The sequence below is a fragment of the Octodon degus genome, unplaced genomic scaffold (assembly GCF_000260255.1).
Source record: "Octodon degus isolate 3935 unplaced genomic scaffold, OctDeg1.0 scaffold00160, whole genome shotgun sequence".
NCBI classification, from domain to species: domain Eukaryota; kingdom Metazoa; phylum Chordata; class Mammalia; order Rodentia; family Octodontidae; genus Octodon; species Octodon degus.
In genome coordinates, this window is record NW_004524736.1 from 5,940,778 (window position 1) to 5,961,115 (window position 20,338).

Sequence of the window (20,338 nt, forward strand, 5' to 3'; positions counted from 1 at the left end):
GAGCCAGCCAAGTATGGACTGAAACCTCCATTAACTGAGCTGAATAAACCTTTCCTGTCTTCAGCTTGGGTGCTGGGTATTTGTTTCAGCAAAGAGAGAAGAGTAACTGAGACAGTAGTGTTGCTCAGGTTTGTGTGGAACTCTCAGCTGCAGGGGTCTTTGGACAGCCAAGTGCCAGGGCCCACAGAGGCCTACCAGTGCGTAATACTGACCACTAGCTAATGAACTAGAACTTGGCTGGACAAGGTGCCACATGCCTGTAATCCCAGTACTTGGGAGGCTGAAGCAGGAACTCCACCTTGAGTTCAAGGCCAGCCTGAACTATATACTGAGACCCTGTCTCAAAAAACAAAAAAAATGCAAAACCTCATAGCTGATATTAGCCAAGATCAGCAAGTCCCACCTACAACAAACTCTCTATTTTGCTTTTATGCACAAATGCAGTCAAGAGGGCTTGGGTCCGTGCCACCTCCCTAGAGGACTACTGCTCTAGCAGGTGGTTGTGGCAATGCAGAATACATGGTTCAGGGAGCAGTGCAGAGGAGGAAAGAACACAGGAGACCCCAAGAAAAAATTCAATCTCCCTATCTAACAAAAGCAGCAGTCTCCCTACTGGACAGACTGATGGAGCAGTGATGCCCTCTAGTGGCCATCGAGGACACATGCACTGGACTCAATGGAGGTTGGCATTGGGCACTGAGGGGCTTCAGACAGGTCAATGCTGGCAGCTGCCACACTGGCAGGGAGGACTCCTCAGCAAGACTTGCAGGCTGTAAACTCAGGTGCTGAGGTAGATATGGGCCTCCAGACTCAGGAACTGGCTTTTGCTGCTCTAGTAGCTGGCAGTCAGGACGGGGGTGTGTGTGGGGGGGAGGGCTGCTATTACAGCTGTGGGGACAGTTCTTCCCATGCCAACATGGTCATCCACCTGCTAAGACCTGTTCAGGGGAGCAGGGAACAGCAGGTGGGTGTTTTAAAAAGTGGGCTGTCTTCATGGGGCTATCTTATTGATTGAGGTCCAGCCATTTGGCAAGGTATATACATTTTATTTAAAAAAGTTTACAGTTTTCATTATACACAACTATTAAGAGGTTATAGTCAGAGGTGGCATTTGTCCTGGTGACAGACGTGCCCACTAGATCATCACAATGCAAGGGAAAAGGTGGAAGGGGGGAGATGGGGCAAGGAAAAGGTAAGCAATAAAAGGCTTAAGATTTCAATTCAGGGCTGATAAGTCCCTTGGATCTTTTCAAGTATCACATAGTATGTACCAAATACAATCAGCAAATAACGGCCATTTCTTCCCACACCCACAGCCAAGTATTTGCTTAATGAAGAGCTCTTCCTCAGGAGGAGAAAGCTACACACCTCAACCACTGCTCCACATGGCCTGCTGGGGCTGCGAGAAAGTGGGAACATGGATTCAGAAGCCCAAGAAATGCAGCTCCTGTACCCAAACAGAACTGACGTGATTTCCCTCAACAAGGATGTGAACCCAGTTAGGAAATAGATGATGTAAAACCCCTGCTATCATTTATAAATGGCTTTCATGGTGTGTGTGAGGGGGGACATGCCACTGAAAACCAAGCACTAGCTCCAGGGTCAGGAAACCGGAGCCACGGAGGCTGGTGGAGGACTGCTCTGCCAGGAGTCTCAGCCATTCCAGTAGGAGGCCGAGGAAAAAACAAGCATTAGGCCAAGACCAAGGAGGACTGCAGGGAGCAGTGGGTGGGGGCTCCTGAGGCCCCCGGGTCAGCTGGTTGGCAAGCAGAACAGCTTCTGAAGTGGACAAAAACTTTAGTAACGGAGAGATTGTATGGCAACTTCTGACTGTTCTCTCACTGGTATAAAATGCGGGCTCAAACTGCAGAGCAACCTCAGTCTTGGAGGGTGGCAAGACTGATTGCAAAGAAGCCAAGACACCACTGCTGCCCACTGGGCCCAGTGATGAGCTTTTCCAGGCCACTAGGGATGCTAGCTGCAGCCACCTTGTTTGTCAGTGTTTGGCAAGAGCTGAAGCTCAGGTGTTGGAATGGGAGCACGGCAGGGCTTGTGCTGGTAAACTACAAGGTAGTATTTCAAAAATGCTGGACACTAAGGCCAGGAAAACCGCCAGCAGCAGCTCTGACCTCCCATCGCCACCTGAGACTGAGTTTGCCTCTCCAGAGCTCAGAAGGCCTGTGAAAAAGGGACACACTAACAGCACAGAAAGACCTTGGTGTCAATCACCTCTTGCTGCAGACCACAGGGGCCCAGAGTCTCAACCAGGCCTCTGCTCCCCCGAGCCTGGGAGTTCAGCCTCTCCCAACCTTGCCCAGGAGCCAGGGACAGATGGTGTTTAAAAGAATCCTGTTCAACCTACAAAGGGAAAAGTCCCGAAGAGCCCAACAAGCGGCGAGTCAGGGTCAGTGCCCAGGAGACCTGCGCAGAAGAGGAGGGAAGGGTGTGACCCGGGCACCAAGCCCAGGAGTTCCAGGTGCTAACAGAAAAGCTGCTAACACCTGCACCACATGCACTCAGCAGCCACACTTCACCTGGGGGTTAAGCCCAATTTTCATGTGGGCGCCAGTACCTCAGCCAGTGTCGCTGGGGCTCTGGAAAGAGGGCAAGTGAAGGGCTTTGCATGGGAGGAAAGTGGGGTCCCGTTGGGCAGTGCTGCACCACTCTTCACAGACCTTCCCTACTCTTTCTAGACAAGGTCAAAAGCAATTATCTGGACTTTTTTTTTTTAGGGGGGTAATTAGAACACTATTGTTTATACAATATTGAAAAAATACAATATTTTATTGTTTGAACTCAAATCACCACCCAGCACTTCAAGCCTACCCTAAGTAGCACCTAACAATAAAGGTTACAGCACAAGCAGACTGTGAATGCGGCAGGGAAGCAGGTCGGACAGCGCCAGCAGAGCCCCTCCCACCCCCAAAGCACGAAGACAGCGCGCTAGGTCAAAGTACACCATTCATTACATGTTACAGTTAATACTACCCTTCCAACGAGCCACGAATGCTAGCGCTAACTTGGTACAGTTAACTAACCACAGCCTTACAGAACTGCACTTTTAAAAAAAGAAAACCTCTTGCTTCGTGCCCGTAATTAATATAAGTAAATTCTTTGTCTTTTATTTAGGAAAATAATCATGCCAAAAGCAAGTCATACTTTTTCTAAGAAAAGATTGATTGTGCTTTTTGAGTTAAAAAAAAAATTAGGTATCTTCCAACCTCACTGACTTACATCTTATGGAATACAGCACTTCTAAACTAAAAATACATTAAAAAAAAATTCCAGGGAAACATTCAGAAGTTATCTTTAGAAGGTTTTAGGATTGGCTAATCTGCTACTGTCCTGTTGGTTGGGAGGGGGCAATATACAGAGCTGCTATTTAAAACTTCTCCAAATCCCTCTCCAGATTCAGCAGGTAACATTCCGATTTGAAAGAAATTCCACAGCAGCCTGGATGTAAGGTCAGCTGAGCAAATACTGGATTGACAGGCATTTTAAACAGATTGACTTGCTCTTAACACACAGGACAGGAAGCGTCCTTCACTAGCTATCCCCCTACATCACGTTCCCCAATACCTCTTTTCTAGCCAGTCACTCTCTGAAGAAAGCTGGTTTTCTCATGTTGAGCCACTTTGTGTATATGAACTTTTATTTGTTCCAGTTGTTTTCAAATTGAGAATCTGCTTTGGGTGTGAAATACCTACATCCCACTCCCCACAGGCAGACGGTGACCAGGCTGCTGAAAACCCGACATGAAGGAGTGCCCTGGGCCTGGAAGCCAACAGGCCGGTCTTCTCACATCTAGTGGTCCACTGAAAGGCTTGTCCAGGGAGGAGACATCTTGTAGCATGTGAAGATGACACCTGTAACCTGTCTAAGCATAATTCACACAAACTGAAAAAAAACCAAAACCAAAACCCCCTTCAGTTTGATTTAGTCCAGGCTGCAGTCTTGGGCTGGCCCAACACTAGAATTAGGATGGGGCTTTGCGTGTGTTTTTGATGAGAGGAAATATCTTCCAGTCACTTTTCTCCTCCTGTCCTCTCAAAGAAAAAAAAAAAAAAAAAGTCTGGATCACAAGCTGTACCCCAAGAAAAAGAATCAGGTTGTCCCAAAAATACTTCCAAGAGGTTCTCCAATGCACATTGTGGTGGCTGCAGGTCTGGTAGCGTGAAGGGCAGGAATCTACATATAAAAATGTACTTAAATCCAGTCAAAAATGTTTTCTCAATTTTCCAATTAGCTTCCTACTTTACATTGATACTCCACACAATGGGCCCACCTAGGACTCACGGGAAGGCCGCTGCTTTGTACGTGGCTGGCTCTACATGCTTCCAAAGCAGGCCTCTTCCTCCCCAATTTTTTCCTTTCCAATTTGAAAAAGCACTATTCTATCTTCACATCCAAGAGCTGGTTGGTTTGGTTTGTTTCTTTGGAACCATCAATCAAAAGAAGCAACTTTTCCTGTTAGTTTTACTCATATCTACCTATCAGAGTGGCTATGTGACATTCAGTAGCACACAGGATGCCTTGGCCAGATGGACTTATGAATGCATGCATTCGGACCGCATATTGCTACCAAAATGGAATGTGGGAATATGCTATGCACCTCAGGTTGAGAAATGACCAAGAAATCAAGATCTAAAGGGTGATATATAATATATATATATCAATGCTATTATTCATAAAAACCTTGTTTAGTAATAAAAAAAATTGCTTTGTTTAAATATGAATATTATAGTCTGCTTCTCATGGTTAGGAAATAATAGTCTTTCTGAAAAGCAGGTGCTTTTTCTACTACAACTCCATGTCCTGGGCTTCATCTTCCGAAAAGTCAGACATAGAACTCTCTGAAGAACTGTCTCCAGTACCCTCTTCCTGCTCCTTCAGGGCCTCCTCTGTTGCATACTTCTGGATGTACTCTGCACAGGGGTGGGAGAGAAGACACAAGGGTTAAGTGTGTAGCCGCCAAGTCCCTCAGTTAAGGTTTCCCTTCTGTGCCAGGGGTGGGAAAAAGGACAGCTGCTGTGGGTCCCTGAAGCTGAAGGCACACACACAGGGAACAGGGGAGGGGACGACCACTACAGGAGAGCAACACAGAGCACCTGAACTGCAGGTAGAACAGTACCCTGCAGCCCCACCCTGAGGTGCTGGAGGGGTAGGAGAAATGTGTGCCTCACACTGTTTTTACTTTCATGTCAATAAAATTATCTGCCTCCCAGATAGAACATGATGTTAAGATTCCATAGCGACTTACCAGGAAATCCCCATTGTTTTCAGATTCATAGTTACATAATTACAGCTAGCCTAGACTATTATTTTAGGAACAGACTTCAGTCCACACAAATCCTGCCTGTCAGGTTTTAGAAGCAGCCAGTGAGCACTGCCTTTAGGTCTGCTATCAGGAACAAGCTACTGTCTAGGGCATGCCCAGGAGCCTTAGTGATCTTACCATGTACCATTTACCTTGTGTTTATGCTGCCATATCCTAGGCTGAATCTGTTGGCCGACAAAGAATTTAGGAACAGCTGAATAAACAATCAACTTGTTCCTAAAAGTACACACTGTTTTCAAGTAAATCACCTACATACAATATGAAGAGACATACGGTGGGCATTCCATCAGTATGGCAGCCGGATACGCACACGCCCGCATGTCCTTGAGATTTGTCTTTTCTCTTACAGAGTTGCAGAAACTGTAATACTAGCCTCAGAGGGCTGCCAAATCTAAGGAGCCAGTGCAGGGGACTTGCTAGGAATAGTTCTCATACTTTCTTTTACAAAGTTTGTAGACAAGCATTAGTTTTTAAAATTTCTAAAACTGTACACCAAGATCATGAGATTAGACAAGCCTTCATCTAGGTAAGAATGTATCTAAATTCATGTTTAGAGAGAGAGGAATGTTTACTAATGCCTTAGAAATGTATTTTTGCCTTCTAACGGCAGGCCTTTCTGCTTTTTGTTTCATAGAAGTTGCTGCTTGGTGTGGTGGCACATGCCTGTAATCCCAGCACTCAGGAGGCTGAGGCAGGAGTATGTTTTGAGTTAGTGACCAGCCTGGGCTACAAAGTAAGCTCAAGGCCAGCCTGAGTTGCATAGGGAGACCTTATCTTAAAAAAATAAAATAAAAAAAGATATTGTTGCACTAGGGCGTTTTTTTTTTGTTTGTTTGTTTGTTTGTTTGTTTGTTTTTGTTCCTCGAATGGCTTCAGGGCACTTTTGGCCAGCGGGAGAGTTGTGAGGTTCGAACTCCAGCAACCTGAGGCTGAGAGCTTTGTGGAAGCAGCCACTTAAAGGCCTGAGCTAGGGCCATGCCCCCTTTTTGTTTGCTTGTTTGAGGTTTTTTTTTTGTTTTTGTTTTTGTTTTGTTTTGTTTTTGCGGTACCAGGGATTAAACTCAGGACCTTGTGCTTGCCAGGCAAACACTATTCTACTGAGCTATCTCCCTGGCCCCCAGGGCGTTGTTTATTGACACTCTTAGTGAAGGTGAGCCTTTTAGAACTTTTATATCCTGCTGCAGCATGCGTGCCATAGGCTTATCACTAATGCTCTAATACCTTACTAGCTTTCTTTAGAATATTCAAGACAGATGTGTAGGGAACACTTACTAAGACAAGGCCTTTTAGGAGACAGAGAAGTGAAGAGCAAGGCCACTAAGAAGCAGGGAGAACAGATGCAGGTAATAGGCAGAAGCTGGCTCAAGTGCCCTGCAGGAAGCATCCATGGAAGGAATTGGCTAAAGCCAGGGAGGCAGGCAGAGTCACAAAGACCTGAGCTCAGGGGCCGGGGAGATGGCTCAGTGGAATAAGCACTTTACTGGCAAGCGCAAGGGCCTAAATTCAATCCCCAGTTCCACAAACAAACAAACAAACAAAACCCTGAGTTCTACCAGCTGCAGTGGAGGACAGGCCATCCAGGGGAAGAATTTAGCCTCAACCCAAGTACATAGCTAGGGCATGAAAGTACCATATTAAGAGAGAGCTACCTATGTCTTCTTGGTCTTCGCAGTGGTAGATGTGGGTCTGTGGTAGTTAAGCTGTGTTTTCATGTAAGTGAAACTTCTCATGACAGGGACAACCTACTTTCCGGGCCCAATTCTGTCCCTCTTAGACAGAAGCTTTTTCTCTCTCAATCAATTCTTCCTGCTCTTAACCTCTGTTGTTTCTAGAATTTATTCCTTGATTTTATTTTTTTCTCCATAATTTTATTGAGAAACAAATAGCAATGAGACAGTTTCAAACCAAATTGGTAGGACAGTTTCAATAATTAATACATTGCATACATTCTTCCTAGTGGTTAATTGCTGTACTATTTCTTGATTTTAGAGAACACAAACTTGGCATTTTGTACATCTAGCAGGTTGGGAGTTTCTTTCTCCTATACCATTTGGAGACCCAGATAACTGGATGGAGGTTAAGAGTTTACTTTTTCTTCATAGATTCTGGATTGTGACTTGATTAGGGAATCATTAATTTTTATGCCTTAAATCTTTATGTCTTTGTCCAGTGCTTATAATTGCTCGTTTTATCTTACATAATCCTGTTAAAATGATAAATTTAAGTTAAAAATATAGGCCATGCCGGCCCTGCCCCCAGGGCACACTGAGCCGTGACTGGGACTGGGTGTGGTGGCGTATGCCTGTAATCCCAGCACTTGGGAGGCTGTAAACAGGGGGATCACTACAAGTCTGATCTAGTAGTGAGACCCTGAACACCCTGTAGACCCTTCCTTAAAAAAAAGTTAAAAACATGGAAAGTCTATTATGCTTCTGTAGTGGGATAATCTATTCCTATTTTGTATATGTTACATTTGGACTAGTTGCTGGACTTACTAGTGTTCCTTGTTTGACTGCTGTGATTAGTTATCTTAGCAGTGCTAGGGAAGATAGTATTTAGAGGTCCTCTTAGTGGATTTTGACATGAAATGCTATAAATTGGTCTATCAAATCTAGTTCATATTTAGAAAATATACATACCTATTGATAAAACACAGGACCTTAACTGCCAATTAAAAGACAAGGCCAGCAGCTGTTCTTAGGCCTTGGGGGACAGGTTTCACTGGGACAGACCGGCCCTGATCTTTGCACTCTAGAGGAAACATCAAGCCTGTTCTGCCTCAGTTTCCTTTTTGGTCTGATCTTTTGCTGGTAAAAAGGCAATCTTAGCTCTTGAGATTCCCCATTCTTGCCTCCCCAGGCTAAGAGTGAGAATTCATGGGCAGTCAACTTGTTTCAATAACTCACTGTGAATGTGAGAAGAAACAGCTTTCTTCTTCTGATCTTTTCCTGCCACTTTGTACTTTCCCCTACTTTTTAAAAAAATTTTATTTATTTATTTATTTTTGTGTGTGTGTGTGTGGCCAGCTCAGCCCACCAGGGGGCGGGGCTGGCAGGCATGTGGTGCTGGGGGATTGAACCGCAGTCCTTGTGCTTTGCTAAGCTTGTTCTAAGGAGGTGCTTTAGACCACTGAGCCATCTCACCAGCGCCCCCTTTTTTGAGGCATGTAAAGTTAGAGTGAAAAGAACTCTGAAGAGCCCCAACCTATTCCTCCCATCGAACAACTAAGTTAAGCCTTGGAACAATGAGCATTTGCTAACACTGAAGACCTAACTATACTTGTGATCCTACTGGCTCACCACAGTTTTGTCCAACACCTCAAATCTGTCTTGTGACTTGCCATTGGATCAATATCACCTAAGCAACTATATGTGTAATTTTATTTTATTTTTTGTTGGTGGAACCGGGGATTGAACTCAGGTCCTTGCGCTTGCCAGGGAAGTGCATATTCCACTGAGCCATCTCTCCAGCCCCTATATGTGTAATTTTAATAGTTGACTATAGTTTTGTCCCATCTTGACCTTGTCTCACCTCATGGCTTTACTTAATAAAACACCCTTGAAAGTGATGGGCAACTCACTTTCTGGGTCCCCTTATATCCTTTTTACAGAATCTTCCTTTTTAAATAACTTCTTTCTATGAAATAAGGAAGGAAGGAAGGAAGGAAAAGAAAGAAAAGAAAAGGAAGGAAAGAAGGCAGGCAGAGAGAGAAAGAAAGGAAAGAAGAAAGGAAGGGCTGGAAAGATAGCTCGGTGGTCTAAGTGCCTGCTGGCAAGCACGTGAACCTGGGTTTGATCCCAAGTACAGCATGCTATGCCAGTCTGGGAATCCCAGGTGCACCCTGTGAGCCACCAAAACTGGGAGTGGTAGCGCACACTTGTAATCTCAGCATGGGTAGGCTGAGACAGGAGGATCACTACAAGTCTGAACTGCGTAGTGAGATGCTGTACCAAATAAATAAATGGAATAAGGATTTTTTTGTTGTTGTTGTTCCTCACATGCCTTCAGGGCACGTTTGGCCAGCAGGAGAGTTGTGAGGTTCGAACTCCAGCTACCTGAGGCTGACAGCTTTGTGGAAGCAGCCACTTAAAGGACTGAGCTAGGCCCAGGCCCCCTGTACCAAATAAATAAATAAAAAGATTTTTTAAAAAAAGATTTCATGACTAGGGAGTGAATATAGCTGGGTACCTAAAACTCAATGAACTGCACTGTCTCACAGTGGTGAGCTGACAGGAGTAAAGACAAACAGATCATCAGCTCAGTACCAGGAAGCCCCAGATGGCAGGCTGATGCCCCTTTGTAAAGGTTTTTGAGCAGAGAAGTGACCATCTCTTTGGCCAACTCCAAGGATGTCTAGTTCCACAGGCGCTCAGTATTAAACCCTGTTTTCAAGGCTGCATGCTAAACCAGGATCACCTAGACAGGAATGCCCTAGCTAAGTAAGGGCAAGTACGCCTCACTGTGAGCTGAGTGTGCTGATTTGTGGGGAATTCCACAGTGGACTGTCCAGCAGGTGGCCTAGAAGAAGGGTAAGGTATGGACACACACATTTAGGAATCATCAAATGGAGTACCTGAAAGGTGAATTAGCTCCCTAAGGGGGAGAGGAAGAGGGAGCATAAGAACCAACTCATAGAATGTCCACATTTCAGAAATGGAATGAGTGGTTTTCAGAGAGATGGGAGTAAAACACTGAAAGCTACAGAGAGGTCCATGAAAATGGAACTTAAGAAGGGACCATGGGAAGAAGAAAGGGCCTCATAGGATTGGGACAAGATGTGAAATAAAAGACTGTGAAGGTTTAAGGCAAGGACGCAGGAGGCTTGAAAATGAAATAAATAGTTTAGTTCCTAAGAGAACCAACAGGAGCACCTCTTATTTCTTACAGGGACAACGGAATAAAACGATGGGGAAAGGTGCCATCTAAAGGCACAGCAGGAAGTGGTAGTGAGCTCAGGCCTGATGGCCATGATTCTCCCACATTATCAAGAAAGATATAATGATCCCAGCCATTAACACTTCAGAAAGCCAGAGAGGCATTTTAAGACAAACCCAGGTTGGGTTCCTTTTGTACCTGGGACCAGAGCAGATATGCACAACAACATGACTAGTGCTAAAGTGCTGAGGCATAAGGAATAAGAACTATAAAAATATACTCTGCACTGAACTATCTGGTTTGCAGACCCTGTTAAGTGATTCTTATGTCAAAATTTTAGCAGATTTTCATAAGAGAATTTTTCCTGGTTGAAAATGACTGCTCATTCATGGAATACATATTTGCTGGGTTTTACAGCTATTGTGTTACATAAATTTGATAATAATTTGTAAAGCACTCAGGACCTAAGTAAATTAATTAATTTATTGCTATTCTACCTAAACAAAAGCATCAAACAATATTCTATACAGACCCAGGGAGAATAACAGAAGTAAAGCAATCCTGTTTGTCTTCACTCTCCCATGAACTACTTCTACCATCATCTCTTGCAAGCATGCCTCGAAGGCCACAGCTTTTGAGGAGGCTGATGTTCTGTATCCTATGATGGGCAAGTTGTACTAAAAGCTGGTAAGATCCCAGTGTCTGCTATTTGTTAAGAGCAGATGCATTTCCACTGACTTCAATTTATCTCCTTCCTGATGAAGCTTTATGGACCCAGACTTTGCACTATGGAAGTTCTCAAAACGTACAAGGAGGAGAAAGGACAGGCCAGTGAACACCACCCACTGAGGGTGGTCTTTCCTTCTCATGGTACTGGGATCAAACCCAAGGTCTTTGCACTACAATACACCCCTAGCTCTTTGAGGCAGGTACCACTGTCACTAAATTGGCCAGGCTGGGCTTATACTTCCAAGCTCCATCTCAGCCTCCCAAAGTGCTGTAGTAGAGGCAATTGCCATCCTTCCTGGCCTCACTTAAGCTTTAGTGTTATTTTGTAACATTTTCCTCTTCTTTTTTTCTTCTTGTATTTTTAGGTAAGGGTCTATATGGTGTTCACTAGATCGGACTTGTAGTGATCTGCCTGTTTACAGCCTCCCAACAGCTGGGATTACAGGCACGCGCCACCATGCCCAGTGTCAACTGCTGTCTCAGCGAGGCCCAGGAGCAGGGCCAGCACAGGCAGGCTGGGGGATAGAACCCCACGCCCCTGCCGCTTTGTGGCCGGCCCACATTTTCCTCTTAATGATACTACAGTACCATAATTGTAGGAACACAAGATTCTAAACCCTAAAGGCACTCTAGCTGGGGCTGCTAGTGCTTGCATTCAAGGTTGCTCAGGCTATTTAAGTCTACAGCTGTCGCTTTAGGTCTGAGAAAATCAGGAGGAACTAGGTAACTCACAAAAGGTTCTAAGTGACTACAGCCCAAGAGATTAAAATTCTTCTGATTCCAGGTTAAACTGTGTGTCTCCTTACCTTTAATTTTCTGCTTGTATTCTTCTGGTCGGTGGAGGTACATAGCTGCTGCGTCACCATTGAGAGGATCTATGGGGTTAGGGTAGGCCAACAGCTGGGGCAAGAAGGACTCAAATATATTGGTAAGATCTGAAAAACAAATACAAGTTCTTCATGCTTGGGAACACAAGCATTCAACCACTGATTTCAGTAGTCAAATCTGCTACCTTCTTAAATATATCTAACTATGGGGATAACTTTTCCATAAATGTGTGTTCCACTATACAGAACAAACTATTTTTCGAGAAAGGGTCTTACTATGTAGTTTAGGCTAGCCTTAAACTCACTATATAGCCAAGGCTGGCCTTAAATTGGCAGTGATCCTCCTACCTCAACCTCCTTAGTGCTGGGATTATAGGCGCTTCACCTACCCTTTCATCCCCTTTTTAAAGGTCTTGCTAAGTCACTACATTGCCTAAAATGGACTTGAATTTTCAGTCCTCCTGCCTCAACTTCCTGAGTGTTGGCATTATGTATTACTACACCTTGCTCAATTAAAAAAAATTAAATTCAATTTTAACTTGAAGAAGGGATCAAATTCAGGGCCTCACACACACTAGGCAAGTAGTGTACCACTGACTTAATAGTCTCAGATCCAACCTTTCCAATTCTGTTTCACTTCATTTTCCAAACTGAGAATTTAGACATACTACGTACATTACTGATTAAAACTTGTGTCCTGTATTACTTCCAAATGAGCAACTTTTTTTTTTTTTTTGTATTTTGTGCAGGGTCTCACTATGCAGCTCAAATTCATAGTGATCCTCCTGTTTTCAGCCTCCCCAGTGATGACTAATTTCTTAACATATTTTTTATAACTTTAAAAAGTACTCAAGCACAGATCAACAAAATTTTATATGATATTATGTTTAAGTCTCACTTTCTTTTGTTTTGTGTTGAGACAATGTCTTAACTACCATATGTAGTCCAGTCTGGTCTTGAATTTGTGAGCTGCCTACAGGAGCCTCCTAAGTAGCTAGAAATACAGGCACATACCACAGTGCCTGACTTAATGCTCATTAATTTCAAATGGAGGGAAATATAACCAACTTTTCTTTTTCTTGTGGCCAGCTCAGCCTGCCCTGGGGGCAGGGCTGGCACAGCATATGGTGCCAGGGATGGAGTGTGGTCCCTGCGCCTTGCATAAGCTTGCCTAAGCAGGCACTTTAGACCACTGAACTATCCTGCCAGCCCCTTTTTCTTTTTTAAAAAATCATCTTTCTTTCTGTCTTTTTGAGACAGGGCTTCACTATGCAATTCAAGCTGGCCTTAAACTCACTTTGTAGCCCAGGCTGGCCTCTAGCTCCCATGGATCCTCCTGCTTCAACCTTCCAAGTGCTGGGGTTACAGGTATGTGCCACCACACCCAGCCTCATGTTTCCTTCACAGACTCTAGAGTGACTGTCAGCTTTTGTTCTAGCGACTGCATGCACTCGTTCTGCACGCTTGCTCTACCCACGCTTGCTCTACCACTTCCCTCCTTCGTGCTTCAACTGCTTCACATGTGAAACTGATATAGGGGAATGAAACTCCTGACCTGAAAGATACCTGGGATGAGTTTGTGTTCTCTAAAACTGAAGAATGAAATTTAGGAACAAATGGAGGTTAAGAGCAGATTATCTATGGGGGGGGGGGGGGCTTCTGTCCAATAGAGGACAGAAGGGGGACCTGGGAGGGTTGCCTCTCTTTTTCTTTTTTTAATAGAACTGATGAAATTTTGTGTCATCCTTGCACAGGGGCCATTCTAACCTTCTCTGTATTGTTCCAATTTTAGTACCTGTGCTGCTGAAATGAGCACAACCAGCTTTTCAATTATTATTGTAATATGGACCATTTAAAACCATAATCATAAAGCAGATAAGCAGCAATTTGTGGCATTCATTAATCATTTTAATAAACATTAACTCCTTTCTTGCCAGGAATACACAAATGAAATCTCAGTGAGCAAGATGAACCTTGTAGCTCACTGCTTTACAAAGGGAGCAGGCCTTGACTAAGTGTTAGGCCACAGGCAGTGGCACACTCCTGTTATCTCAGCTAATCCTCCTGGAGGTTGAGGCAGGAGGATTCATGAGAACTTGTCTCAAAAATACAAAAAGGGCTAAGGAGCTAAGCATGGTGGAGAATGCCTATAACCCCAGTACTGGGGAGGCTGAGCCTGGGCTACATAGAGTTTAAGGCCAGTCTGAACTACAAGGCAAGATGCTATCTCAACCAACCTAATAAAAAGTAAAATATGGCTAAGGACATAGCTCAGTGGTAGAATATTAGCCTAGAAAATATGAACTTTTGGCTTCAATCCTCCATACTAGAAAAGAACGAAAAATAAGTTAAACCAGTATGTACTGTAACCCATATTTACCCACAGTTTTGGAATGCTGTGATTTCTATTCTATTTGTTCTTCAGTTGGCAAATAGTGAACTGGAACCATTTTTCTGTACCATCAGCTATTTTGTCACGTTTTATGCAAACATTCCTGGTTCTGGAGGCAATATGAAATTATAAAAGGTGGCATAAAAACCTACTTTTTATTCTGGATTGATTTATTTTACAATGAAAATGCTTATGCTTTGCCAGGCTTCACCAGTTGAGATTTGGGGTTCTTAGCAGGCTGATTTTGCTCCCCGAGGAACCTGGCAATGTCTGAAGATACTGCATGTTGCTACAAGTGGCTGTCAGAGAAGTACAGTAGGTAGAGAACAGGGATGGTATTGAAGCATCTTATAGTGCACATGACAGTCCCCAAACAGAGAACCATCTGGCCCAAAACACCATGTGTGCCAAGATTGGAAAACTCTGCTCTTAATCAAAGACGTTGGTCATGCTTTTCCTGAGAAAAGTGAGTACTCTAGGTTTTGTGGGCCACAAATTATTTCTGTCCAGGATCCAGCTTTGCCACTGTAGCACAAAAGCAACCAAAGATAATAGTGAAAAACAAATAATGAACAAAATAACATGTGGCTGTGTTCCAGTAAAATTTTATATGCAAAGAACACGGAGATAGCTCAGTAGTCTAAGGGCCTGCCCAGCAAGTGCAAGGACCCAGGTTCAATCCCCAGTACTTCACCCCAGGTAGACCAAAAAGAGCCGGCCACCAAGACCAGGCATGGCGGTGCACCCCTGTAATCCCAGTGCTGGGAAGGCTGAAACAAGAGAATCACCATGAGTCCGAGTTGCATAGTGAGATCCTGTACCAAATACATAAAGTTTTTTTTAAAAAAATTATATATAAAAGAGGTGGCCAAAGTTTGCAAACTCTGCTGTAGAACAACATCTAAGAGGTGGCTCTTGCTTGTCACTCCAGGATGACAAGCGGAGCAGCAGTGTACTCAACAGAACTTCCTGCAGCGATGGAACTGTTCTGCACCTGCATTATCCAAAATAGAGGCACCCAATCTGATGCTTACCAAATAAAATGGAGGGAAGGGAAAAACACTGAAATGCGTTACACACATACACATTCTCTACAAGGGACATAACATATACTGTAAACATGTAGTAAGTAAAAAACAAAACATGTAGCCACTTGTTGCATGTACCCACTGAGCGCCTAAAGTACAGCTAGTGTGGATAAGTAACATTTTCCTCATACTCAAGTCAAATTAGTCAAATTTAAAAAGTCATATGTAGGTATACTAGGCAGTGCAAGTATAGAGCATGGCATGCTAAAATCCCTCAGTAGTAACCTGGCAGCCCTAACCTCATGCACCAGAGTTACCTTTAACCTTAGCTCAGAGTCACAGTCATGGGCAGCAGTTTTACCTTTCTAAGTCCAATTTCAGAACAGTCCCAAAGAAGGACAGTATAGTAAGATTCTCACGCATCAGGCAACAATCAAAAGTGACCTTCCAAGATTAACCCTGAACTATGTGCAGTAAGATCTTTCACTTGTTCTGCAGAAGCAACACAGTCAACAAGCCAATAATTAACTCATTAAACAAAGCCATGGAAAACTAATAGTAAAAAGGCTAAGGAACAAAGAAAAATGTTTGAATATTGGGTGGAAAAAGGCCATAAAATGGTATGTACAATGTGCACACATAAGAATGTTCTTAAAGTTTTATCAAGGCAATGGGTTACAAAACTTTTTCACACATCAAATTACACTACTTTTATATGAGGCAGAGTCATGCTATGTGGTTCAGGCTGGCCTTGAACTTGCACTGATCCTCCTGCCTCAGCATCACATGTGCTGGGATTACAGATGTGTATACCACATCTGGCTACTTTTGACTTTACTTTGTGTGGTGCTGGGTTTGAACTTGGGACCTTGCCAGTACTTTTGACTTTATTTTTATTTTCTTTGTATTTAGTGCAGGGTCACCAGAGTCTCACTACACAGATCACACTTGTAGAGATTATCCTGTTTTCAGGTTCTCCGGAAGCACTGGGATTATAGGCATATGCCACCACGCCCAGTCTCAATCACTGTTTCAGCATGCCCTGGGGATGGGGCTGGCACCACAGGCTAGGGATTGAACCTCTAACCCCTAGTACTTTTGACTTTAAAATATTTTCTGCAAATTTGTCCTTTCTGCTTTTGTAAATGTCTTAGGTGTCTAATAAAAGATAAAAAGTGTATTTTATTTTCCTTTCATAATCCTTAGATGGGTGAGTCATAGATATTGCCCAAAAATAAGCAAATCAAGGTTTACAAAGTGAGTGTGTGTGTGTGTGTCGGGGGTGGAGGGCCAGCCAGATAGCTCAGCAGACTAAAGTACCTGCTTATGCAGGCATAGGGACCAGGGTTCGATCCCCAGGCATGCTGTACTGACCCCTTCCCTGGGGCATGCTGAGAGGGCAACTGAGAGTAGGAATGGTGGTGTGCACCTATAATCCCAGTGTTTGGAAGGCTGAATACAGGAGGATCACTAGGAGTCTGATCTGTGAAGTGAGACCCTGTAGACCCTGTATTAAATACAAGCAACACCAAATCAAACCAAAGTGAGTGTGCTCCCAGAGCAGGAAGAATTAATAAGCACTACACTAACGGTAGTAGTAATAGTAACAGTAGTGCCAGCAGACTAACCCTTGCCTGGCACTGGCTACGAGCCAGGCACGCCTCAGCTCTTGGTGAATACCATCACTGCCTCCATCTCACACAAGACACTGAAGCACACAGGTGAAAGGATTTGCCCAAGAGGCTGGATTTCAGGGTTGGGCTGAGCTACTGAGTAGCCTGTTAGACACAGCTGTCTCAGCTTTCAAGAGGGCACAAGCTGCCCACGTCTCTGCAGCAGTCTCTCTGCTTGTGGGTGGTACAGCCAAAGTCATCTCTCAGAGAAGAGGGTGCCCCTCCTCAAGCTTCCTTCCTTACAAGTAAAGGGCTATTGATGGGCTCTAAGCAGAGAACGTGCAGGCTTTTTTTTTTTTTTTTTTTTTTTTGGAAACAAAAGTTCAGGCTGGCCCTGAACTTGGATTGATCTTCCTGCCTCAGCCTCACAAGTTCTGGGATTACAGAATTATGCCCAGCTGCTCAGGTACTTTTCTGGCTATTTCACATACAGTGTGCCTATTTACAATGGCTCAACACTGGAAGCGACCCACGCTGTTCACAGGTGCATGCACAGTGAGCGAGGGGCTTCTCCTGACCCACATGGTGCTCCCAAAAAGGATTAGCTGCTGGATGTGCCTCCCAATCAGCAATAAAAACCTCTGAAAAACAAAGCATAGGTTTTGTTCTCTTTCAGTAATATCCTGAGTGCTTCTGGCTAGAGAAATATTGCACACAACATATTACATAAACTATAGGCTTCCTGTGTCCCAGGAAGAGATTTTATACCCCTTTTTACCACTTTTAAGTTTCCTCAAGCTACCAAATAAGTGGCGTTAGCCTGTTTGCTCCAAACAAATAAAAGAACCCTTAATTATTGGTTCTTCTTTCCTGTGTCTGTCTTCCTGTGTTAACACACTGTTGATCCATTTTTATAGATGTACTGAGTCATACCTATAAAACAAATGAGCAGAAAAGAAAAAGCCCATATCCAGGTTTTAGGTGAAGGCCATGACTTCTGGAGATCAGGACGGAAGATTCCAGACTCGGCCACTCTAGGGCAGTGAACCACCCATCAAGGTGGCTGGCGAGAGGGGGCTGGCCCATGAGTCTTCCCGAAAGGAGTATCTCTCATTGTGCACATATACAGGGTTGGAGTGAGGGTCACCTAGCATTTGTGAGACCCAATAAGGTGCCCTCCAGCAATGCACGTGCGCACGTGCGCGCGCGCGCACACACACACATACACACACTATAAACCAAGAATGAAATAAAGACACTCAAATTTTTCTTTCTTTTAGAGACAGTCTCACTATATAGTTCAGGCTGGCCTTGAACTCATGGTGATCTTCCTGCCTCAAGCTTTCTACATAGCATTATAAGTTGTGAGCCACTACATCCAGATAAAATGCTCATCTTTGGAAAAATTCATCAGAATGATTTTTTAAAAAATGTATTAACTAGGTCAAATATCTTTATTCAAATTCTTTTTTTTCGGTACCAAAGATCTTTATTCAAATTCTTTTTTTTCAGAACCTTGCACTTGCCAGGCAAGCACTTATTCTACTGAGCTATCTCCTCTGCCCAAAGACTTTTATTCTAAAAATATGAACTTTTAACTTTTTGCAACTGAAGTATGCAACACACATACCTAATCTGGAGATTAGTCAGCTGGCTCCATTTCTGGCTAATAAGGAGGTCCTAGACCCCTGAGAAGTTCAGTTCATGATGAACAAATGGTCTTTATTTTGCCTTAGACTAAATCAGCAGGTACCAAAGTATAATCCATCAAGATTGACGCTTCAGTGTGATCCCACAGTACTTTAATTTTATATCACTTATGTCTCACTGTATATAAATGACATTTAATTTTTAGACACCCAAATAATATGGATTTCTCATTAAAGGAGCACCAAGACAGGTGAGAGGGTAGATATCTGTAATCCCAGCAACATGGGAGGTTATGATAGGAAGATCTAAATTCAATGCCAGCCTGCAAAATCTGGCAAGAAAATCTGAAATCAAAAAATCTGAAAAAAATCAATCAAGTATAAAACTAGCCAAATGTGGTAGTGAATACCTATGATCTCAGCACTTGGGAGGTTGAGGTGTGTGGGTCACTGCAAGTTTAAGGCCCGCCTAAACTACACAATGAGACCCTGTCTCTATAATCAATCACAGGTTGGGGTGTAAGTTGTAGTGGTCCTAGAGCCTGAATTCAAGCTCTAGTATTGCAAAGAACAAAAACAAAATCTAAAAACAAGTGCCATTGACCTTTTTCAGTCAGGAAATAGCTGCTTTTGGGTTCTTTAGGTCAAGAAAACACTCAGGTTTCTCAACGGAGCTGCTACAAAGACTGGCTGAGCAGCCTTCCTTGATTCTTTGATCTCCGTACACTGTGGTCACCACCACCTCTCTCCAGGTGGCAATCTGCCAAACCATAGGCAGGAAAAGGTAGATCTATTTTCGAGGCAATAAAAGGTGATTTAGAGGAGAATGGGGTGGGGTGGAGATCACCTAACACACTGGACATTCCCTTAGGCTGCACTGCCCCCAGCAAAAGGAGGCTGGTGGCTCTGCAGTGCACAATGGATGGAAACCTAAGAGAACACAAACTTCATTTCAAGCCTCCCACTGTCTTGCTCTTTGACCTTGGGCAAGTCTCTTCCTCTACGCATCTCCACTTTCTCTTCTTCAGACAGAGAAGTATAATGCCACTGTTCTCTGTCAGGAAGTATTACACATCACTAAAAATGACTGCACAATATACTTTATACTACATTCTACTGTGTTCACTTTAAAAATATTAATACAAATATGACATTTTAAAATAAGTCACATTTGGGCCAGGGAGATAGCTCAGGAGACTAAGCACTTGCCTGGCAAGCACAGGGTCCTGAGTTCAAACTCCGGTACAAAAAAAAAATCCTTAGGGGAAAGTCATCCTACTCTAGGTGACTAATAAGATTGTCCAGGCTTAAAGGAGAAGAGACAGGAAGGAATAAATCCCATATCCATATTTTATGCTTGGCTGTTTATAAACTATTGACTAAAATGATTTACCTCCTTTGAACATTAAAATGAAAAATTCTATAAAACGTAGCTTTAGGGGGCAGGGAGATGGCTCAGTGGAATAAGCGCTTCCATGGCAAGCACAAGGGTCTGAATTCAATCCCTGGTTCCACCAAATTAAAAAAAAAAAAAGTTTCTTTAAAAATTTTTTCTTGGGGGGCCGAGGAGATGGCTCAGTAGAATAAGGGCTTCCCTGGCAAGCGCAAGGGCCTGAGTTCAATCCCCGGTTCCGCAAAAATAAATAAAAATTTTTCTTGTAGGGCTGGAACAAACCAGGGTCTTATGTATGCAGGCAAATGTTCTACCACTGAGTTACATCCCCAGCCCAGTATGCTGCTTTGTTTTTTTATTTCTTCTTCTTTTTTTTTTTTTTTTTAATGTATTTAGTACAGGGTCTCACTACACAAGTCAGACTCACAGTGAGCCTCCTGTTTTCAGCCTCCCAAGCCCTGGGATTACAGGTGTGCACCACAAAGCCCAGTCTC

The 20,338-nt window shown here is 43.6% G+C and overlaps 1 protein-coding gene and 1 non-coding gene across 2 annotated transcripts in view; both read right to left on the reverse strand.

Moving 5' to 3' along the window:
* Positions 1 to 1,030: 1,030 nt before the first annotated feature.
* Positions 1,031 to 20,338, reverse strand: part of Ube2h (ubiquitin conjugating enzyme E2 H) — a 123,923-nt gene continuing 104,615 nt past the window's right edge. Inside the window, exons 6-7 of the mRNA XM_004642749.2 lie at positions 11,749 to 11,877; positions 1,031 to 4,925 (exon numbers count right to left, since the gene is read on the reverse strand). Coding sequence (XP_004642806.1) covers positions 4,801 to 4,925; positions 11,749 to 11,877 — 254 coding nt within the window. The 3' untranslated portion in view covers positions 1,031 to 4,800. The remainder of the gene's footprint in view (positions 4,926 to 11,748; positions 11,878 to 20,338) is intronic.
* On the reverse strand, positions 13,479 to 13,585 carry LOC111813035. Its single transcript, XR_002818381.1, has one exon. It is a non-coding gene; the product is annotated as a U6 spliceosomal RNA (small nuclear RNA).